This window comes from Scyliorhinus torazame, chromosome 4, assembly GCF_047496885.1.
Source record: "Scyliorhinus torazame isolate Kashiwa2021f chromosome 4, sScyTor2.1, whole genome shotgun sequence".
In the NCBI taxonomy this organism is placed as follows: domain Eukaryota; kingdom Metazoa; phylum Chordata; class Chondrichthyes; order Carcharhiniformes; family Scyliorhinidae; genus Scyliorhinus; species Scyliorhinus torazame.
Window position 1 is genome coordinate 75,432,348 of NC_092710.1, and position 24,227 is coordinate 75,456,574.

The 24,227-nt window shown below is 50.8% G+C and overlaps 1 protein-coding gene across 2 annotated transcripts in view; it reads right to left on the reverse strand.

Moving 5' to 3' along the window:
* The window catches only part of LOC140410306 (upstream stimulatory factor 1-like), a 154,120-nt gene that overhangs the window by 128,690 nt on the left and 1,203 nt on the right, over positions 1-24,227 (reverse strand). Inside the window, exons 1-5 of one of the 2 annotated variants that reach the window (XM_072498288.1) lie at positions 21,866-22,031; positions 19,892-20,404; positions 18,472-18,521; positions 14,561-14,682; positions 14,135-14,260 (exon numbers count right to left, since the gene is read on the reverse strand). In XM_072498288.1, coding sequence (XP_072354389.1) covers positions 14,135-14,260; positions 14,561-14,682; positions 18,472-18,521; positions 19,892-19,899 — 306 coding nt within the window. In that variant the 5' untranslated portion in view covers positions 19,900-20,404; positions 21,866-22,031. Of the gene's footprint in view, positions 1-14,134; positions 14,261-14,560; positions 14,683-18,471; positions 18,522-19,891; positions 20,405-21,865; positions 22,032-24,227 lie in introns of those variants that run through there. The other variant, XM_072498287.1, reaches the window with a different exon arrangement.

Sequence of the window (24,227 nt, forward strand, 5' to 3'; positions counted from 1 at the left end):
AGAAGAGCAGTAGTAATAGGGGACTCTATAGTCAGGGGCACAGATAGGCGCTTCTGTGGACGTGAAAGAGACTCCAGGATGGTATGTTGCCTCCCTGGTGCCAGGGTCCAGGATGTCTCCGAACGGGTAGAGGGCATCCTGAAGGGGGAGGGCAAACAGGCAGAGGTCGTTGTACATATTGGTACTAACGACATAGGCAGGAAGGGGCATGAGGTCCTGCAGCAGGAGTTCAGGGAGCTAGGCAGAAAGTTAAAAGACAGGACCTCTAGGGTTGTAATCTCGGGATTACTCCCTGTGCCACGTGCCAGTGAGGCTAGAAATAGGAAGATAGAGCAGCTAAACACGTGGCTAAACAGCTGGTGTAGGAGGGAGGGTTTCCGTTATCTGGACCACTGGGAGCTCTTCCGGGGCAGGTGTGACCTATATAAGGACGGGTTGCATCTAAACCGGAGAGGCATAAATATCCTGGCCGCGAGGTTTGCTAGTGTCACACGGGGGGGTTTAAACTAGTATGGCAGGGGGGTGGGCACGGGAGCAATAGGTCAGAAGGTGAGAGCATTGAGGGATAACTAGGGAATAGGGACAGTGGGGCTCTGAGGCAGAGCAGACAGGAAGAAGTTGCTGAACACAGCGGGTCTGGTGGCCTGAAGTGCATATGTTTTAATGCAAGAAGTATTACGGGTAAGGCAGATGAACTTAGAGCTTGGATTAGTACTTGGAACTATGATGTTGTTGCCATTACAGAGACCTGGTTGAGGGAAGGGCAGGATTGGCAGCTAAACGTTCCAGGATTTAGATGTTTCAGGCGGGATAGAGGGGGATGTAAAATGGGAGGCGGAGTTGCGCTACTGGTTAGGGAGAATATCACAGCTGTACTGCGGGAGGACATCTCAGAGGGCAGCGAGGCTATATGGGTAGAGATCAGGAATAAGAAGGGTGCAGTCACAATGTTGGGGGTTTACTACAGGCCTCCCAACAGCCAGCGGGAGATAGAGGAGCAGATAGGTAGACAGATTTTGGAAAAGAGTAAAAACAACAGGGTTGTGGTGATGGGAGACTTCAACTTCCCCAATATTGACTGGGACTCACTTAGTGCCAGGGGCTTAGACGGGGCGGAGTTTGTAAGGAGCATCCAGGAGGGCTTCTTAAAACAATATGTAGACAGTCCAACTAGGGAAGGGGCGGTACTGGACCTGGTATTGGGGAATGAGCCCGGCCAGGTGATAGATGTTTCAATAGGGGAGCATTTTGGTAACAGTGACCACAATTCAGTAAGTTTTAAAGTACTGGTGGACAAGGATAAGAGTGGTCCTAGGATGAATGTGCTAAATTGGGGGAAGGCTAATTATAACAATATTAGGCGGGAACTGAAGAACATAGATTGGGGGCGGATGTTTGAGGGCAAATCAACATCTGACATGTGGGAGGCTTTCAAGTGTCAGTTGAAAGTAATTCAGGACCGGCATGTTCCTGTCAGGAAGAAGGATAAATACGGCAATTTTCGGGTTCCTTGGATAACGAGAGATATTGTAGGCCTCGTCAAAAAGAAAAAGGAGGCATTTGTCAGGGCTAAAAGGCTGGGAACAGGCGAAGCCTGGGTGGAATATAAGGAAAGTAGGAAGGAATTTAAGCAAGGAGTCAGGAGGGCTAGAAGGGGTCACGAAAAGTCATTGGCAAATAGGGTTAAGGAAAATCCCAAGGCTTTTAGGGTAGCCAGGGAAAGGGTTGGCCCACTGAAGGATAGGCAAGGGAATCTATGTGTGGAGCCAGAGGAAATGGGCGAGGTACTAAATGAATACTTTGCATCAGTATTCACCAAAGAGAAGAAATTGGTAGATGTTGAGTCTGGAGAAGGGTGTGTAGATAGCCTGGGTCACATTGAGATCCAAAAAGACGAGGTGTTGGGTGTCTTAAAAAATATTAAGGTAGATAAGTCCCCAGGGCCTGATGGGATCTACCCCAGAATACTGAAGGAGGCTGGAGAGGAAATTGCTGAGGCCTTGACAGAAATCTTTGGATCCTCACTGTCTTCAGGGGATGTCCCGGAGGACTGGAGAATAGCCAATGTTGTTCCTCTGTTTAAGAAGGGTAGCAAGGATAATCCAGGGAACTACAGGCCGGTGAGCCTTACTTCAGTGGTAGGGAAATTACTGGAGAGAATTCTTCGAGACAGGATCTACTCCCATTTGGAAGCAAGTGGACGTATTAGTGAGAGGCAGCATGGTTTTGTGAAGGGGAGGTCGTGTCTCACAGAGTTTTTCGAGGAGGTCACTAAGATGATTGATGCAGGTAGGGCAGTGGATGTTGTCTATATGGACTTCAGTAAGGCCTTTGACAAGGTCCCTCATGGTAGACTAGTACAAAAGGTGAAGTCACATGGGATCAGGGGTGAGCTGGCAAGGTGGATACAGAACTGGCTAGGTCATAGAAGGCAGAGAGTAGCAATGGAAGGATGCTTTTCTAATTGGAGGGCTGTGACCAGTGGTGTTCCACAGGGATCAGTGCTGGGACCTTTGCTCTTTGTAGTATATATAAATGATTTGGAGGAAAATGTAACTGGTCTGATTAGTAAGTTTGCAGACGACACAAAGGTTGGTGGAATTGCGGATAGCGATGAGGACTGTCGGAGGATACAGCAGGATTTAATTGTTTGGAGGCTTGGGCGGAGAGATGGCAGATGGAGTTTAATCCGGACAAATGTGAGGTAATGCATTTTGGAAGGTCTAATGCAGGTAGGGAATATACAGTGAATGGTAGAACCCTCAAGAGTATTGAAAGTCAAAGAGATCTAGGAGTATATGTCCACAGGTCACTGAAAGGGGCAACACAGATGGAGAAGGTAGTCAAGAAGGCATACGGCATGCTTGCCTTCATTGGCCGGGGCATTGAGTATAAGAATTGGCAAGTCACGTTGCAGCTGTATAGAACCTTAGTTAGGCCACACTTGGAGTATAGTGTTCAGTTCTGGTCGCCACACTACCAGAAGGATGTGGAGGCTTTAGAGAGGGTGCAGAAGAATGTTGCCTGGTATGGAGGGCATTAGCTATGAGGAGCGGTTGAATAAACTCGGTTTGTTCTCACTGGAACGAAGGAGGTTGAGGGGAGACCTGATAGAGGTCTACAAAATTATGAGGGGCATAGACAGAGTGGATAGTCAGAGGCTTTTCCCCGGGGTAGAGGAGTCAATTACTAGGGGGCATAGGTTTAAGGTGAGAGGGGCAAGGTTTAGAGTAGATGTACGAGGCAAGTTTTTTTACGCAGAGGGTAGTGGGTGCCTGGAACTCGTTACCGGAGGAGGTGGTGAAAGCAGGGACGATAGTGACATTTAAGGGGCATCTTGACAAATACATGAATAGGATGGGAATAGAGGGATATGACCCAGGAAGTGTAGAAGATTGTAGTTTAGTCGGGCAGCATGGTCGGCACGGGCTTGGAGGGCCGAAGGGCCTGTTCCCGGGCTGTACATTTCTTTGTTCTTTGTTCTTTGAAAGATAGATTAGCTCCAGTCATTATTTTCCGTTCAGAATGGTTTTATGAGTACCTTCGGGAAAGACGAGACAGATGAAGAAGAGATGGCAGATTGGGAAGAGTTAAAGGAAAGCGCGCACATGTATGTAAAGAGAACGGAGAGTCAAAAGCAACCGCCACGCATCCGAAAAAGGCACCGGCAGCACAGGTCGCACCAACCCCCACAGCTGCCCCGACACCCATGAATCCGATCACCACGGAAAGAAGGATAAGGGATCAGGCAGGTCCAGATATCACCTTCATCACTCCACTTTCGGTAACCCAGTTAAGGGATGCTTGCACTAAAATCACTCCATTTCAGCCCACCGCAGACCCGCATAGCTTCTTTGAGGAGGTGCGCTAACAAAAGGTTATGTACGGAGTAGATGAGAGGAAGGAAATTTAACTGATTGTAATGAGTCTCAGCCAGTCGGTAAGGTCAGCTTTGCCAGACCCAAAACGTAGGAGGAAGAACCCTCGAGGAAATGAAGACCGCAATATTAGACTCTGTCGGATCAACAAAGGGAATCCGGTAGAGGGTTTGAACAAATGCAGACATATGAAAGGGGAACATCCGACCGTTTTTGCCGGTCGCCTCTGGATACATTTCAAGGCAGTATCTGGAAATGTAGACCGTGTTCATGGTAGATGACGAAAACACCACTGAATGGTCCCGGACTTTCGTTTCACATGCCACTGAGGCAGGTAAAAAGGCTTGTGCAAATTATGACCCGGCAGACAATAATAATAATAATCGCTTATTGTGACAAGTAGGCTTCAATGAAGTTACTGTGAAAAGCCCCTAGTCGCCACATTCCGGCGCCTGTTCGGGGAGGCCGGTACGGGAACTGAACCCGCGCTGCTGCCTTGTTCTGCGTTAAAAGCTAGCTGTTTAGCCCACTGTGCTAAACCAGTTGGTACGGTCAGCTTTGACAGACCCCACACACAATGAGATGTGGGTACTCAGGTGTCTGTCTAGGGCAAGGGAACAGTCCCTTCAGGATCAGATGCATCAGGTCGGAGTAGAAGCCACAATGTACCCAGTTAGAACGAGCCAGGAACCCGCATGGACAAATGAGGGCAGAAGAGAGGAACACTACGTCCGAGCACAATGCCCAATTCACGCACCACGAGGCTCATGTTACACTTGTGGACAAGTAGGGTATTTCGCCCGCGATTGCAGACAAAACCCCCCACACAATCAATGACCCCAACAGCCCAATCCCCAACCAGAAACAATAGGCCAAACCACGATCGCCATCCGCGACAGCTAGAAGGCAACGTTCGCCCCATGCATGCCGTGAACGCTGTAGCCACCTAAAATGGCTGCTTCCCTATTAATTTGGCCAAAACCCGATTTAAAATGGCTAACCGAAAAGGCTGATGGGAAAAGCAGCCAACAGGACACAAACGGACAGCTGCAGACAGAATAGCGTATTGGGCTCTGGGGAAGTCGGCCCAGATCGATACTCAAGACTATTAGCAGCACATCAACCCAGACATCTGCAGTTTAATCGGCTATCCCCGGGAACAATTGCAACATATTAGCAATTGAATGCCGGGCCAGACCTCTCGGCGCCAGCAGTGGCCGAGACAAAGACAGGTGAACGACCACCCCCCGATCGAGGAATCGCCCCGTTATTGGACATATCGAAACCAGTGATTGGGAACAAGTCCAATCACTTGGGACTCAGGGTCAAGGGCCGCCCCGAGAGGCGGGAAGCCCCTGGGCCCTATAAAGTGAGGGGCCAAGTTCAGATCTCTCTCTCTCTCCCTTCTTCTCCTGCGCAAGAACATCGACCAGAAACTGCAAGTTTGACTCCAGCGATCGCTACCCGATAAAGACTCCGAGCCATCGACCCGTATCAGCCTTTTGAATCCCGCGGGCCAGATCGGATTCGATAAGCCATTCGTTTCCCTGACCTGGTGGGCCCTTCCTAAAGTTAAGTATTGGCCAGTAGTGGTAGGTTTCGATATAGATAGTAGGATTATTGTGTAAGCATTAATTGTTGTATATAATAAATGACCGTTGATTTCAATCTTACTAAGCGGTGTGCTGACTTATTAATCATAACTGGAACTTGAACCACGTGGCGGTATCAGAAAGATACCTGGCGACTCGTGAGCAAAGGTGACGTAATCAGAGCTAATAAACTAAGGCTAAAAAGAGCAACAACGCCTGCTGAGACCACCTCGTTTATAACTCCTTAGATTGACGGTGTCCGGAGTCTCCAAAATAGGTCTGTGACACGCGCTGGGATAATGTCGGTCGACCGGTAGTCACAGGCACTGTCCGGGATATGCCGTTGATTTTCTCTGGGACACAGGAGGGTCCCGCATCACACTGAACTCCTCAATCCTGTTCCAAAAAACACCCTGGCCCACCACAGATACCATTACACTCAGTGGATTCACAGGCCACATGCAAGAGGGATACATCACAGCCCACATACCTGTCCAGATAGGAAATGTAGCCACTAAGCACCCTGTTGCTTTAGTCGACCTACCCCCCCCCCCCCCCCACCCCACCCCCGCAGAACACATCCTAGGTATCGATTTCATGAACTCTCACAATATCTCCTTAGACCCCGTGAACAAGTGTGTCTGGCAGATGCCCAAAACAGCCAGAGCCCCCGCCACGCTCTCAGTAGAAGATTACGAAAACAGGATTTGCTCAGTAGGGGGACTATTAATTTAACCCTTCGGCAATTAGCATAAACGCCACCATGAAACAGGTATTAGCCACACACAAAGGTGCTTTTGCCCAACACAAGCAAGACTGTTGGCAGATTCCTGGCATAGTTATGATTTCAGGTCCCAACCCCAAACCTCAGAAGCAGTACGGATTCCCACAGCAGGCTGAGAGCGAGATTTTAAAAGTCATTAACAGTCTGTTAAAACAAGGAGTTATTTGACCCATAGCTTCCACAAATAATGCCCCGATTTGGCCGTAAAGAAACCAGACGGTTCATGGCGACTCACAATTGACTATCGCAAATTAAATAAAGTTACCCCTTTAACAGCCCCCACCGTTGCCACGAGTCCCGTGACCATGCTTAAACAGGGAGTACAAGCCAAGTATTTCACCGTGCTGGATATTAGCAATGGTTTTTGGTCCATTCCCCTCGACCGAGCTTGCCAGTATAAATTTGCGTTCACTTTTCAAGGCCAACAATACACATGGACGTGTCTTCTCCAAGGATTCCATAACTCCTCCTCCATTTTCCAGACAGCTAGCTGCTGGTCTCTCTAAATTCTCCCACCCCGAATGCCTAGTTCAGTATGTAGACGACCTGCTCCTGCAAACCAATACCAGGGAAGAGCATGTGGCTCTGTTAGCCGAATTACTGACCCTGCTCCAGTCCATCGGATGTAAGGTAAACCCCCAAAAGACACAGATACTGAGGGAAAAGGTATTTTATTTAGGCACCACTATTACACACGGCAAACGCGAGATCGCACAGAAGCGAATTGACTCTATTGTGAAATTACCCCTGTCCCGTAATGTAAGTGCACTCCGTTCATTCCGATGTTTAGTGGGATATTGTAGGAATTACATAGATGGTTTTGCCACCAAGGCCGCCCCGCTCTCAGAGCTTCTGAAAAAGAACACCCCATGGAATTGGCTTCCACACCACACATAGACGATTTAAAACACACCCCCTAGGTACAGCTCCCGCTTTGCAAGTCCCCGACCCTGACTTGCCCTCTGCCATAGAAGTAGCAACCACCGACCAAACCCTAACAGCAGTGCTCCTACAGGAACGCCATGACCGATTACGACCGGTCGCCTATGCTTCCAGTGTTTTAGACCCCGTGGAACAGGGATTTTCTGACTGCGAACGGCACTTGCTTGCAGTCTTTTGCACAGTTCAATATAGGCCTCAACCCAGTCACGATATTAACCGAGCACAACCCGACTCAACTTTTGTTTGACGGCAGACTAAAAGATGGTTCAGTTAGCCAGATCAGAGCAGTTCGCTGGACACGCTTACTACAAGGCAGGGATATTTCGGTTAAACGCACCAAGACCTACCCATTTTTGGCAGACAATTTGCAATACGCAGGGTCTCTACACGAATGCCAGATAATTTCAGCCAACCCCCACACAGGACCTTTTGTTCCCAAGTCATTACAAGCACGTATAAGCTGTGAGAAGCAAAGTTCCCAAGACACAGGGGACACAGTAAAAATCTATGTAGATGGCTCCTCCACTGTTGAGGATGCTGTGAGAATCACTGGTTGTGGGATTTATATGGAGGATTCACAGGGACGCCCCCTAGAAGAGGTATCTTTAAAATTGCCCTGCCACTTAGGTTCACAAGCAGCAGAACTCGCATCCATAGCTTGCGTAGTTAATCACCCAGGCACCTTTCCAAGGCCTGCGGACATACACTCAGACAGCTTGCATGTCTGCAACAGTTTAACAGAATTCCTCCCCTATGGGAATCCTGAGGTTTTGTATCAGCCGACAGAAAACCCCTACCCTCTGCCCCTTTACTGAAACACATTCTGAAAGAAGCCACCAACCGCACCGACGGCATCATTAAAGTAAAGAGCGATCACCGCACCTCCCCACCCGGTAATCGCAAGGCCGACGCCTTAGCTAAAGCTGGATCACGCACTGGTCACTTCTGGCAACCACCCGAAGGTGAGCAGATGCATTCAATCCAGGTCTCCCAAACCAATATTGAAGATTTATCCCAAGCCCAGAAAGGAGACGACTCCCTTCAACAGGTGCTGAACGGCATCTACCCAGCCCCCTATGATAAATGGAAGGACACACTCACAATACAGGACGGAATCGTTTTAAAGGACGGAATTTATGTAGTCCCCACCCAAGACAGAAAACAGTCAATCTACCAATTCCATGACGGACACGGAAATCTGGGAATAGACACAACCATTACCCATTGAAGACCCTTGTGGTGGTGGCCCGAATTAAAAAGCGATGTCACACATTATGTTGAGAATTGTCTCATTTGCGCTCAGAACAATCCCGAACATTATGCAAAGAAGGGACAATTAAGACACAGCTGAACTGTAGAAGGCCCCTGGACAAATTTGCAAATCGGTTACATTGGTCCCCTCCCCCCCCCCCACCCCCTGCAAAAACGGTTTCAAGTACGTGCTGGTTGTTATAGATACATTTACACAATGGGTCGCGGCATTCCCCAAACGTTCAAGCACAGCAAAGGCCACCGCTAAAATTTTGACCCAACAGATCTTTACGCGCTGGGGTCTTCCACGCAGCATTGAGTCAGATCAAGGTTCCCACTTCACCGGCCGGGTAATGCAAAACATTATGACTCGGCATCAAACAGAAATTCCACACAGCCTACCACCCCAATCCAGCGGTATATTAGAGCGCATGAATCGCACTTTAAAAACGATTATTCGGAAAACGGTACAGCAGAACAATTCCACTTGGGACACAGTACTACCCTTCGCTCTTATGTTTATCAGGAACACAGCTTCCAGTCCCACAGGTTTCACCCCCCCCCCCACACCCTTATGACAGGGAGACCCATGAAAGGCATTGAATATTTATTGGGGCTCAATTTGGCACATCCTGCAGTAACCGCCCTCACCCACGAAAAAGCAGTTCAACAGGTCACAGAAAACATTAAAGCGGCACAGCTGGAAAGAAGCAGAGTAAAGCCAGCTTCGACAAAAAGGTTCACCTCATAGAATACAGTCGGCCAGCAAGTTATGATCTCGTTGTACAACCCCAGTTCCTTCCTAGCCCCTAAATTCGCAGGCCCCTACTCCATCTCTGACAAAGTAAGCCCCTCCGCTTACAAAATAGCGCACCCTAATGGTAAGACTGTTTGGTTCCACATCAACCAACTAAAGGTCTACGGATCGCAATGTAGCCACGCCCACCACGTCACCGTGGCAATGGGAAAGGATGACGCTCTACCCACAGACGATTCAGCCCGACGCCCACTCCAACCCTCCCCTCCTCATGACGCCACCTATCCCTCGACTCCACCCATACGCACAGGTTTCAACCTCGCACTTGACTCTGGTGAGCGCCTCCCAGAATTGACTGACATCCCTGACAACTGGCGTGATCTCTCCGCCGTCAGCTACTCTAGCCCCGGGAATGACACCCTGAATCTCTTTAGCCCTTTGAATGACCATGCCCACCCACCGACTGATCCTCTGCCCACCCCCAGCAACACTGCTTCCACTTCCAGTTCACCACTCCCCAAATACCCTCCATCACGCCACTACCCCGCAACTCCCTCTGGCACCGTGACAATTCCTGCAGGCTAGTAAGACATGACGAATCGGACCATCCGCACGCCTACGCGACTAACACCCAAAATCTGCCGACACGAGTCTGGCAACCAGGAGAAGAAAGTACGAAGCCCCACTTGGGCGATGATTTAATGCGATTGATGCACGCAAATATCTGAGGTGTCCAGATGATGAGAAACGGACACCAGCTAAGAATGAAGGTGTCCTAATTTCTGATGGAGCCTGCACGTCTTCTTCCTTCTATCTTATCTTCCTTCTCAATACATGGTTTTAACTGATGTCAGCCTGACACACGATTTCTTTACACAGTCATAGTTACTCTTCTCACAGAAACAAAGATACGGTCTACTGACCAATGACCGTTAAAGGCACACTTGTTGGATCTCACATGACTACGAATTCTTTCCGCTCATTTCGGTCACCCAGGTAGGGAGTCACGGCACTGATCCCCGCCCTACCTGAGGGCTCCAGAATTATCCGGTCAAATCAAGCTCGGGTAGTGGAGTAACGGCACTAACCCCCGCCCTACCCGGGTTCCCACACATTCTTATCCCGCAGCGGCCCACACGCACCTCATGTTCCCTTCATGCTCCCTGGAATGGTTTACAACACGCAACAATGACCTGGGAAGGTCTTGAATCTTCCTTTCGCTCCACTCGCCAAACCCTTACTTCTTTCACTTTTCTTTAGACCCTTTCGGGTGGCTTCCACATGCATCACTGCTGCTACCTCTGAGCCCCTGGGACGAAACGTTATGAAACTGGCCGCCCTAAAATTCAGCTGGTTAAGCAAAGCCTCAACCTCCCATGGTTGTTAGTAAAGATGGAGATTGGACGAATAAAGCATCCGGCTACTCCTAGCATCGACCACACAAGCTGTGAGACACTTGAACGATTGCATTGCAGCACTTGAATTAGTACCTCTCAAATCTTTGGGGGGGTAAAAACAAAATGGGGGAGTCACACATGGTGACAATCATAAAGGGAAATTGGAACTAAGAGAGAGAGACTAACACACACAGATATTAACCAACGATAATAACATGACACTATGCTTGATTCCCCAGGATTACACAAAATCCAGGACACCTGCTCTTCACATGGATAATCGCTGGACTTACCAGATTCTGAGCGCAAAACACCAAAGACTCTCCACAGCCCGGCGGCTTATGGTATAAACCCCCAGATGCAGGGGAATGTGAGGACGGAACACTGTGGGTCAAACCCAACAGAAGCATCCTATTTGGGTGCAATAAACAAAGAACCATGTACCGGAAACACAATGGGACCACATCAGAATGTTACATCAGCACAACTGGGAAAGGAGATTGATGGGAACTTACTAATGAAGGGTGCCCCGAAATTGGATGTTTAAAAAGAAGGAAGTGTGTTAGCGTTTATTAACAGGGGGCTTGAGTTTAAGAGCCGTGGGGCTTAAGCTACAACTGTACAGGACCCTGGTGAGACCACATTTGGAGTATTGTGTGCAGTTCTGGTCACCTCATTATAGGGTGTGGAAGCATTGGAAAGGGTGCAAAGGAGATTTACCAGGATGCTGCCTACATTGGAGGGTAGGTCTTATGAGGAAAGGTTGAGGGAGCTAGGGCTTTTCTCATTGGAGCGAAGGAGGATGATAGGCAACTTAATAGAGGTTTATAAGATGATGAGGGGGATAGATAGAGTGGATGTTCAGAGACTATTTCCTCGGGTGGATGTAGCTGTTACAAGGGGGCATAACTATAAGATTCAGGGTGGGAGATATAGGAGGGATGTCCGAGGTAGGTTCTTTACTCAGAGAGTGGTTCGGGTGTGGAATGGACTGCCTGCTGTGATACTGGAGTCGGACACTTTAGGAACTTTAAAGCGGTGATTGGATAGGTACACGGAGCACACCAGAATAACAGGGAGTGGGAGAGCTTGATCTTGGTTTCGGACAAAGCTCGGCACAACATCGAGGGCCGAAGGGCCTGTTTTGTGCTGAAATGTTCTATGTTCTAAGTACAGGGAACACATTCGGAATCAGACAAAATTGTCCTGGGGCACCCACTAAAGGTAACTTGGTAACACACATAATCAGAGTAGGACATAAGCCAGTCCCAAACGCCACCACACAACAGACCACCTCCAGTCAGAATACCACCCAGCAACTGTTAGGCATCGAGACCGAAACCCCCACCTGGTGGGAACACATTGCAAAATGGAACCCACTCTCACACACAGTAGAGACCCTCCTCCTGATTGGATAATACATAGTCATCCTCACACTCCGACTCCGTAAACAGAAGGCAAAAGCCTCCCGCCCCCCTATATACATAGTTCAGGCCCCCTTCTTTGGAATTCAATAAAACTGTCACAAGAATGTATTACTTACAATCAACAGTAACAACTGCTGCTAAAATGTGCCATTTGTGCCTCTGTAATGATGAAATGGGATAAGAAGGAATGTGGTGCTGCTGTTTTAGAATTTAATGTTGTAAATAAGTTTGTCATGTCGAAGCAGCAGCAGGAGTGGAGTTTAGAAAGTTTAGTTAGAAACCAACTTTTATATTAATTTAATTTAAAATGTTTGATATGAATCCAATTTTCGGAATAAAATAGCTATTAGTAGTGAATTGATTTAATGACTGTATGTAATAATGAATTAGGTAAGATTGTGCAATGACTTTAGGACAGAGCAGAGTAGGACCTGAACTGACCTAACGAGTGACCAAACCAACAAGACAGATATGGGATTGATACTGTGATCCACCACGCTTCGTGTTCAGGATCAAGAGGACAGAATGTAGCCATCTAAGATGGCCACCTGCAAAAGCCCATGGGAATTGTGGCCAACTTGGACACAGGCAAGTACAGAGCCTCTGTGTATTGCTCAAAGAAGCCAGACATGACCAAAACTTGCAACCATTAAAAGTCAATCACCATTTCCCCCAGGACAATAGAGTTTGAATCAAGGAGCTCCAGCAGTAACAGACTAACCGGCGCCACTTCCCCTTATTTGGAAAGGCCTACGTGTCTAGGACAATGATAGCTGGGACCCGCCCAGCCACCGACGTATCCGTTCCCAATTGGCCAGGATCAATGAGGGTGATCGAAACCCTATCGATCCACTGGAGCTGGAGTTAGGACCGCCCATAAGGGCGCGAAAGAGGAGAAGGATAAGAAGCCCTGCGCACTAAGGATCGGCCTCTTTAGGACCGGCCTGTGTGCGACCAATTGCAGCATATCAACCAGCCAAGTCCAAGATCCCGCGATCGCTACCTGAAGGACGAGCCCAGCCGAGACGAACCTGGCGACTTCCAACTGACCCACATGGACACAGATAAAGGCCTCATCTCCTGCACAGAGCCGTCACCCCGAAGTTAAGGAAAGGTTATCTTCGTTATTAGGTTTAGTTTAGAGCGTAGCCGCGTGATTCATTGCATATAAAACAAGTGTGGTTGTTAATAAACTGTCTTTTGGACTAATATACTGGTTGTGTGGTCATTCGGTCAAAAAAGCAACAGCTTGTGGTTCACATAGAAATAAAGAAGTCAACAACAGTCCCCATCAAACACTCCCAGGACAGGTACAGCACGGGGTTAGATACAGAACAAATCTCCCTCTACACTGTCCCCATCAAACACTCCCAGGACAGGTACAGCATGGGGTTAGATACAGAGTAAAGCTCCCTCTACACTGTCCCCATCAAACACTCCCAGGACAGGTACAGCACGGGGTTAGATACAGAGTAAAACTCCCTCTACACTGTCCCCATCAAACACTCCCAGGACAGGTACAGCACGGGGTTAGATACAGAGTAAAACTCCCTCTACACTGTCCCCATCAAACACTCCCAGGACAGGTACAGCACGGGGTTAGATACAGAGTAAAACCCCCTCCACATTGTCCCCATCAAACACTCCCAGGACAGGTACAGCACGGGGTTAGATACAGAGTAAATCTCCCTCTACACTGTCCCCGTCAAACACTCCCAGGACAGGTACAGCACGGGGTTAGATACAGAGTAAATCTCCCTCCACATTGTCCCCATCAAACACTACCAGGACAGGTACAGCACGGGGTTAGATACAGAGTAAAGTTCCCTCTACACTGTCCCCATCAAACACTCCCAGGACAGGTACAGCACGGGGTTAGATACAGAGTAAAGCTCCCTCTACACTGTCCCCATCAAACACTCCCAGGACAGGTACAGCACGGGGTTAGATACAGAGTAAAGCTCCCTCTACACTGTCCCCATCAAACACTCCCAGGACAGGTACAGCATGGGGTTAGATACAGAGTAAAGCTCCCTCTACACTGTCCCCATCAAACACTCCCAGGACAGGTACAGCACGGGGTTAGATACAGGGTTGCTCTGTTACCTGTGTCATGGCCTGCGATGTGGGTGAGAATCCGGGTGCTGTAGCCAGTACACTCACTGCTGCCGTGCCCTCATTCTGTACATCCAATGGGGCATCGGTCACCTGAATAACACGATAGGTCACCTGCTAGAGTGTGACGAATGACAGAGAGAGAAAGCTCGTAAAGGATTAGGTTTTAGATTCTCTCCCCACTGGCTCCCCGCTACACCACCCTCGCTCCATCTCCGATGGCCTTACATTGCAATGCACGGTTTCCGAAAGGTACCTTCTCCTCCGTAGCCATCAGTATTAAATACCCAATGTTTACTGGCCTGGCCAGATTATTCAACCTCTTATTGCGGCGTGCGTGATGCACCTAGTTAAAATGCAGGCCGCGCCTACCCCGGATACGCTCCAGGACATACGCGCGCACACATCATTCCGTACCTGCCCTCCACTGTTGTCAGTACGGAAGATATATCGCACTGCAGGGTCTGTGGTGAAGGAGCCTTGGGACTGGACGCTGGCGATGCTCGGGGCACCCTGGTCCTCCTCCTGCGGAACTCCCCCTGAAAGAGTGGGAGAAACACACAATACAACTGGTGCTCGGGAAGTACAATGACCAACAGCTCAGTACGCATTCGGGGGCTATACAGAGTCCCACACATGCATGTACACATACACATGGGCACACACACGTGTGTACATGTACATACATACATGCTCATACACACATGCACTTTCACTCACATGCGTGCACACACACACACGCATGCATACATGTGCAGGCATGCACGTACACACACACACATGCATGTACGCACATGCATACTGTAAGGGTCCTCCTGTTTAATCCCTGTCTGTTCTCTTTTTCTCGTTCTAATTTCTGTTATTTTTCGCGATTACCATTTCTTGTGATGGGTGATTAATGCCTTTCGGACCAAGCAGCTTTCCTTTAATTTAAAACCGGAAACTCCAGCAGGATGTGCTGTTTGACCTGATGTCAGTGATGACCTGGACTGACCGGCTTGGCTGGTGGCAATGAGCTGTTCCCGTCAGCCGGTTTCTCTTGGCGACAGGCCGTGATTGGTTGTGCTGTCTCTGGAATGTTCCTCAGTGAGACCAGGTCTTACTTTCGTTTTGACGTCTGAAGCCTGGGCGGTCACATCTCTGGGGCGGGACTCTCTGGTTGCCGAAATCACGTTCGGCCGGAGAATGCCCGTTTTCGACCACTTTCGTGATGCTCCGCGCCCACCCGACGGCCTCAGGATGTTGCCTGAGGCCCCCCCCCCCGCCACCCACCGCCCCCCCCCCCCCCCCCCCCCCCCCACCCCCATGCTCCGCCCCCGACCGGCCGAGTTCCGGCGGCATCGGTCGCGCGCAGTGTCATCGGTCGGAAACTCGGCGTGGCAGCTGCGGACTCAGTCCAGCGCCGCCAGTCGGAGGAGGAGGGCCGATCCGCGGGCAGGGTGGGCTTTGTCGTCAGGGGCACTGTTGGGGGGGGGGTGGTCCGAGGCGCGCGAGCCGGTCAAAGGGGGAGCACTATTTTGCAGGTCGGGTCCGCAAGCAGCCGGCGCCATGTTGCACGGCATGGCCGCTGCAGGCCGCCGCTGTGCGCATGGGCGGACACGGACCCGGCAATTCTCCGGTCCCTTTCGGCAGCTAGCACCAGGTGCTCTGCGCTGCTCGGCTGCTAGCCCCCAGCTAAACGGAGGATCGGTGGCCGTTTTATGACAAATTTTCTTATCTCGGTGACATAAATTGGGGGCTCGTCCGGGATCTCGGAACGTTAGGCGGCAAATTTGGTTTCAAGCGTAAATTACAAAGAGACACCAGGTTTGTCGTGATATAACACAATGGCTCTGGGAGCTGCTGAGCATTTTCTTCACTGGTTTACTTAATGGGCTTCACAAAGACCCGCTATCGCATTGGCAGGTGAAATAAAAATAGATACACCACTTTGAGCTATGAAAGCGGAGGAAATGGTGCGAAACGTTTCAATTTGACGGGGATGCTACAGGGGTCCCCACGAGGTGGTGCAGCATTGGGGACGTCTTCTGGTGGGAAAATTAAGCTGGAGAGGGTTCAGTCGCAGTTAGAACATGAAAAGGAATTAAAATGAATAGAAATGGAAATGTAGCAAAAAGGGAGAAATTAAGATGTTAAATAAGGAGAGAGGAAAGAGAGAGACAGAGAGGAAGAAGAAAAAGAGAAAAGAAAGAGAATAAGAGAGAGAGAAGAAAGGAAACAGAAGAGAGAGGAACAAGAAAAGGCGAGAGTTTGCAGTTTAGAGTACTGGCAATGGGTGGGAAGTAGCCGGAACACAAAGAGGAACCTAGTCTTAGACAGAACTCAATGTCGATATGTTTAAGATTATACAAGCTCTCCCAAAATTCCGAAGAAAAGGAAATAGAAATGTTCTTCAGAGCTTTTGAGAAAATAGAAACCCAAATGGAGTGGCCAAAGCAAAGAGGACATTCCCCCTGCAGAGTAAATAGACGGGGCGAGCACAGGAGGTTTATGTTGCCCTGATAAAGCAGGAGTCTAAGGATTCTGGCACGGTCAAACGGCTGTTCTGGATGCACATGAATTGGTTCCTGAAGCATAGCAAGGATTTCGGAATTTAAGGAGACGGCCGGGACAGATTATGCAGAATTTGAAAGGGTTAAGCTGAACAATTTTATTAGATGGGTACAGGCATTGGGAGTTGCAACTACTTATGAGGTTGAGAGGTCATCTCTTGGAGGAGTTTAAGAATTCCTTACCTTTGACAATAAGAACCCATGTTGAAGATCAGAGGGTACAAACTTCTCGGCAAACAGCAATTATGGCTGACGATTACGAGCTAATCCATAAATGTAAACCTTTGTTCCATCACCCCCATGATTTTGAAAAGGATAGGAAGTGGGAGAGTGGGAGGAAGGCAGGTAGCCGAGGTAGGGAATGGATAGCTGGGAATGTTCTGAGATCTCCTCCTCAGAGCAGGAAGGTGCTGGGGGGGGGGTAGTGAGACTTGGAAGCCTGGGTGTCACCATTGCAGCAAGGTGGGACACGTTCGGTCAGCATGTCGGAAGTTGCAGGGAATGCCCATGGGACTTGTGGGGGTTCGTAGGGGAGAATACTACGGTGCAGACTGTAGCCATCTGGGGTGGCCACGTCCCGATTACAAAATGGACACTTTGCAAAGAGTGCCGGGAAAATGGACAATACCGAGAAAGCAAGCAGGTGCAAGGTCTGTCTGGTGATTAGAGCTGTAGCTCTCAGACAGGACCGGTACTGCAGAACCATTTCCATATTAATGAGCCATCCCCGGGAACAAAAGGCAACATTTAGGTAAACAATGCCAAGACAGGCACCCCGGCGCCAGAGGAGGCTAAAACAAAGCAAACCAACGGCCACCTAGGACACGCCCAGCAACCAGGGAACCCACCCCTCTATTGGAGGAAAATCGATAGGAACGATTGGGAAACGGCCCAATTAATTGGGGCCAAGTTCAAGGCCCGCCCGAAAGCGCGCAAAGTCCCTTTTGGGTATAAAAAGGATTCCCCGAGAGAGAATCGCTCTCTTGGCCTTGGCTCTCAGCAAGGAGGGACCTGCCAAAGCTGCTCCAGACCAAGTACGTTCCAAGTCAACGCACGCTACGAGATAGACGCTCCTAGTTGCTATCCTGTAAACAGCTCAACCCAGCAGCCTCAGAACCGAGCAACGGCCATTGTTCTTCTGACTGAGTGGGCGCCCAAAGATATGTATAGGCTTTTAGCAGTAGTGATAGTTTAGGTTGTATAGTTTTATGCATGAATATATTTGATTGTGTGTAAATAAATGAGCATCGCTTTTGAACTTACTAACTGGTGTATCGAGTCTTTGATCAGTATTCGGTTCTGAACCTTGTGGCGGTGTCGGAAGATACCTGGCAACTCTTGAGCAAACGTAATTAAACAGAGCCAAATTAAGAGAGAACACAATTAGCAACAAGACTGTAGCGTTAACCGGACCAAAGAGACCTGAGGTGAACACTGCTGTGGGAGTAGGTGTGAGGAATGAGGTAGATGAGAGATATGTTGGTTGTGTGTCTGAGGGGAAAGTTACCCCATTTTCCTCAAGTAATATATCCAAACCCATCACAATTTTAAGGGACTCTCTCTCTTACTGGGGAATGATTTGTTTTTCCCTCCAAGGAGCTCAATGAGGGTTGAGGTATTTGTGAATGGGGTGGACGTTGCACTGGCCCAGGGTGTCGTAACACTACACTCACACACGCAGACACACACAAACATGCGCTTGCACATTGTCACAGCATGTTCTCAGGGATGGGGAAAGCAAGGTAGAGAGAGCAGTGGTGGAAACGTATGGCCTACCTTCCTGCAGGTGGAGTGAGGCCTCCTCCCCTCCTGAAGTGTTCTGCTGCCTGAAAACAACACAAGATCATGTTAGTGTGTCAGAGAGAGAGTTAGGATAATATAGGCGGGCTGGTCAGACAGGCAGAACAGCAGCAAATGTAATTTAATCCTGAAAAGTATGAGCCGATGCATTTTGAGAGGACTAACAAGGTAAAGGAATGCACAATCAACAGTAGGACGCCATGAAATGCAGAGCACCAGAGTGCTCTTGGGATGCATGCACATTGACCCCTGAAAGCAGCAGGCCAAGTAGGTAAGGTGGTTAAGATGACATTTGGGAAACTTGCCTTTATTCATTTGCCGTGCAGAAGGAGGCCATTTGGCCCATCGAGTCTGCACCGGCCTTGGAAGGAGCACCCTACCTAAACCCACACCTCCACCCTATCCCCCCACACCTCCACCCTATCCCCGGAACCCCACCTAAACTTTTTTGGGGGGATGCTAAGGGCAATTTAGCACGGCCAATCCACATAACCTGCACATCTTTGGACTGTGGGAGGAAACCGGAGCACCCGGAGGAAACCCACGCACACACGGGGAGGATGTGCAGACTCCGCACAGACAGTGACCCAAGCCGGAATCGAACCTGGGACCCTGGAGCTGTGAAGCAATTGTGCTAACCACTGTGCTACCTTGCTGCCCTCGTAGAATATAGGAGCAGGAAGGTTATGATGGAGATGTATAAAATGCTGGTTGGGTCCCAGTTAGAGTTCCCTGTACGGTTCTGGTCACCACACTATAGGAAGGATGTGATTGCACGACAGAGGGTGCAGAGGAGATTTACCAGGATGTTGCTGGGCTGGAGCGTCTCAGCTATGTGGAGAGGCTGGATAGACTGGGATTGTTCTCCTTAAAGCAGAGAAGGCTGAGGGTGACCTGATTGAAGTGTATAAAATGATGAGGGACATAGATTGGGTGGATAGGAAGGTATTTTTTCCCCTTAGTAGAGGGGTCAATAACCAGGGGGCACTGATTTAAGGTAAGGGGCAGGAGATTTAGAGGGGATTAGAGGAAAGATTTTTCACCCAGAGAGTGGTTGGGAATCTGGAACCCACTGCCCGAAAGAATGGTAGAGGCGGAACCCTCACAACATTGAAGAAGCATTTAGATGAACACTCGAAACGCCACAGCACCACAAGGCTTTGGGCCAAGTGCTGGAAAGTGGGATTAGGATAGGGGAAAGTGGGATTAGGATAGGTGCTTGATGGCCGGCACAGACACGGTGGGCCGAAGGGCCTCTTCCTGTGCTGTATAGCTCTACGACCCTATCGGGAAGAGGGAATGCACGGGTGACCTCCCTCGCAACCTCATGCCCACTCGGCCCCTCCTCCCGCCCACTTCGACCCCTCGGCCAACAAAGGGCACAGACTCCACGAACCCTTTCATCTTCCGGTCTTGTGACTCATCACCAATGCAAGAGCGCCGTAGCGACTGCCCTGCGCCCCGGCTCTCCAACGTAAGAGCGCCGTCGCAATTTCAGACGACCCAGACTCTCCAGTGTAAGAGTGCCGTCGCGATCTCAGAGAATGCCGACCCTCCAACGTAACAGCGCCGTGGCAACTCCCCAAGCCACAGATCTTCAACCGAAGGACAGGGCAGCAACTCGCAAAACCCCACCGTTTCAAGGCTAAGTGCCAACTCCCACTCTTCAACCTCAAGTGCACCGTAGCAATTCCAACGTGATAACACTCTTCAACACATGTGCATCAGAGCGATTCCAGCAAACTCTTGACTCCCAAATTATTACACCGCGTCTAGGTTGCAGTACACCCTGCCTCTTCAACGTAAGAGCATCACAGCGACTCCTCGAACCGCAGCCCTTCAACCTATGCGCCAGGTAGGGACCCCCGCGGATTCCAAATCTTCGACGCAAGTGTGTTGCAGTGACTCCCTGGAGAATATAAACGGGAACAGTGGTTAGAAATTCCACAGTGAATTCGCAAAAAAATATTTTTTTCATCTTTTCCGATGATACCACCTTCTTTGTTATTGGAAAGAATTCTACCGTTAACGGGGAAGGAAGGAAATACATCTGGGATTTAGAGAGGACTTATTGCAGAGGACGCTGCATCCTGACTTAAAATCAAAGCCAAATGGGAAGAAGAGCTGGACTCTGAGCAGAAGATGGGATTTTGTGTGGAATTCTGCAAAGGATAAATTCAACTTCATCATGTGCTAGATTAGGACTGATACAATTAATTTGTTGTGCACTTAACTAAGTTCAAAGTGAGTAAAATGTTTGTAGAAGTGGAAGATTAATAATAATAATCTTGAATAGTGTGACAAGTAGGCTAACATTAACACTGCAATGAAATTACTGTGAAAAGCCCCTAGTCGCCACATTCCGGCGCCTGTTCGGGTACACAGAGAGAGAATTCAGAATGTCCAATTCACCTAACAGCGCGTCTTTCGGGACTTGTGGGAGGAAACCGGAGCAGCCGGAGGAAACCCACGCAGACACGGGGAGAACGTGCAGACTCCACACAGACAGTGACCCAAGCCGGGAATCGAACCCGGGACCCTGGAGCTATGAAGCAACGGTGCTAACCACGGTGCTACCATGCCACCCATAAAGATAAATAAGGGGCCCTGCCAATCACTTACATATGTTCTGGGCAAGTCCTGAACTCGTGTGTTTTTGGGTCACTTTCTTCAGCACCATGTCGGCCATTCGACAAATTAAACTGAATCTCTGTCCTCTAAAAGCCATATTCGGGGTTTTGGATCGACCAGAGTTGCCGACAAGGGCAGGAGCTGATGTTCTAGCATTCGCCTCACTGATTGCTCTTAGGCGGATGTTAATAGAATGGAAATCATTTTCTCCACCCGTAACGGCCTCCCCGAACAGGCGCCGGAATGTGGCGACCAGGGGCTTTTCACAGTAACTTCAATGAAGCCTACTCGTGACAATAAGCGATTATTATTATTATTATTGGTCTTACAGACTTTTTATATCTTTGTTTTCCAATTAAGGGGCAATTTAGCGTGGCCAATCCACCTAGCCTGCACATCTTTGGGTTGTGGGGGTGAAACCCCGCGCAGACACGGGGAGAATGTGCAAACTCCACGCGGACAGTGACCCGGAGCCGGGATCGAACCTGGAACCTCGGCGCCGTGAGGCAGCAGTGCTAATAATAAACAACAAATTCCTCCCACCCCTTCCCAACTCTTATTTTCCTTTTAACAGGTAACAGTGATCAACTCTTCGAAGTGAAAAATGACCAGCTGCCATTATATGGTCAAATTTGTCAATTCAGCCCTTCACAGTATATTTTACTTTTTTAAGATAAAAAATTCCCAGAAGCGGCAAGGTGACGCAGTGGTTAGCACTGTTGCCTCAAAACCATCGCACCTTCTCCCGGATGATGATATTGAGCGCCATAGAAAGATTCATGTCGGTCCCAGGACTGTCGCGATTGGTAAATCCAACAAAGGTGAGCACAGGATTGGTCAGCAAGGGTGAGGTTGGGATTGGTCATTTTGTGGAAGAGAGGGGATTGGTCAGTGGAGGAGTGAAGAGGATTGGTCAACAGGCAGTGAGTGGGTGGAGGGGATTGGTCAGTGGGTGGGTGACAGGATTGGTCAGTGGGGGGGGGGGGAGAGGTGATTGGTCAGTGGAGGGGAGATGGGGTGATTGGTCAGTGGGGGGGTGAGGGGATTATTCAGTGGGGGGGGGTGAGGGGATTGGTCAGTGGGGGAGTGAGGGGATTGGTCAATGGGGGGGTGAGGGGATTGGTCAGTGGGGGGGTGAGGGAATTGGTCAGTGGGGGGGAGGGGCTTGGTCATTGGAGGGGGGTTAGGGGATTGGTCATGGGGGGGTGAGCGGGTTGGTCAGTGGAGGGGGTGAGGGGATGGGTCAGTGGAGGGGGGAGGGCATTGGTCAGTGGGGGGGGGTGAGGGGATTGGTCAGTGGGGTGGGATGGGGATTGGTCAGTGGGGGGGGAGGGGATCCGTAAGTGGGGGTGAGGGGATTGGTCAGGGGGGGGGGATTGGTCAGTGGGGGTGAGGGGATTGGTCAGTAGGGGGAGGGGATTGGTCAGTAGGGGGAGGGGATTGGTCAGTAGGGGGAGGGGATTGGTCAGTGGGGGAGGGGGGATTGGTCAGTAGGGGGAGGGGATTGGTCAGTGGGGGTGAGGGGATTGGTCAGTAGGGGGGGGGGATTGGTCAGTGGGGGAGGGGGGATTGGTCAGTAGGGGGAGGGGATTGGTCAGTAGGGGGAGGGGATTGGTCAGTGGGGGGGTGAGGGGGGCTTGGTCAGTGGGGGAGAAGGGGATTGGTCAGTGGGGGGCGGGATTGGTCAGTGGGGGGGTGGGATTGGTCAGTGGAGGGAGGGGATTGGTCAGTGGGGGGGGATTGGTCAGTGGGGGCGATGGGGATTGGTCAGTGGGGGATGAGGATTGGTCAGTGGGGGAGGGGGGATTGCTCAGTGGGGGGAGGGGATTGGTCAGTGGGGGGAGGGGATTGGTCAGTGGGGGGAGGGGATTGGTCAGTGGGGGGAGGGGGGATTGGTCAGTGGGGGGAGGGGGGATTGGTCAGTGGGGGGAGGGGATTGGTCAGTGGGGGAGGGGGGATTGGTCAGTGGGGGGAGGGGGGATTGGTCAGTGGGGGGAGGGGATTGGTCAGTGGGGGGAGGGGATTGGTCAGTGGGGGGAGGGGATTGGTCAGTGGGGGAGGGGGGATTGGTCAGTGGGGGGAGGGGATTGGTCAGTGGGGGGAGGGGATTGGTCAGTGGGGGGAGGGGATTGGTCAGTGGGGGGGGAGGGGGGACTGGTCAGTGGGGGGATGGGGTATTGGTCAGTGGGGGGGAAGGGGGGATTGGTCAGTGGGGGGAGGGGATTGGTCAGTGGGGGGAGGGGATTGGTCAGTGGGGGGAGGGGGGATTGGTCAGTGGGGGGAGGGGGGATTGGTCAGTGGGGGGAGGGGATTGGTCAGTGGGGGGAGGGGGGATTGGTCAGTGGGGGGAGGGGATTGGTCAGTGGGGGGAGGGGATTGGTCAGTGTGGGGAGGGGGGATTGGTCAGTGGGGGAGGGGGGATTAGTCAGTGGGGGGAGGGGATTGGTCAGTGGGGGGAGGGGGGATTGGTCAGTGGGGGGAGGGGATTGGTCAGTGGGGGGAGGGGGGATTGGTCAGTGGGAGGAGGGGGAATTGGTCAGTGGGGGGAGGGGGGATTGGTCAGTGGGGGGAGGGGATTGGTCAGTGGGGGAGGGGGGATTGGTCAGTGGGGGGAGGGGATTGGTCAGTGGGGGAGGGGGGATTGGTCAGTGGGGGAGGGGGGATTGGTCAGTGGGGGGAGGGGATTGGTCAGTGGGGGGGGGAGGGGATTGGTCAGTGGGGGGAGGGGATTGGTCAGTGGGGGAGGGGGGATTGGTCAGTGGGGGAGGGGGAATTGGTCAGTGGGGGAGGGGGGATTGGTCAGTGGGGGGGAGGGGATTGGTCAGTGTGGGGGAGGGGATTGGTCAGTGGGGGGGAGGGGATTGGTCAGTGGGGGGAGGGGATTGGTCAGTGGGGGGGAGGGGATTGGTCAGTGGGGGAGGGGATTGGTCAGTGGGGGAGGGGGGATTGGTCAGTGGGGGAGGGGGAATTGGTCAGTGGGGGGAGGGGATTGGTCAGTGGGGGGAGGGGATTGGTCAGTGGGGGGAGGGGGGATTGGTCAGTGGGGGAGGGGGGATTGGTCAGTGGGGGAGGGGGGATTGGTCAGTGGGGGGAGGGGATTG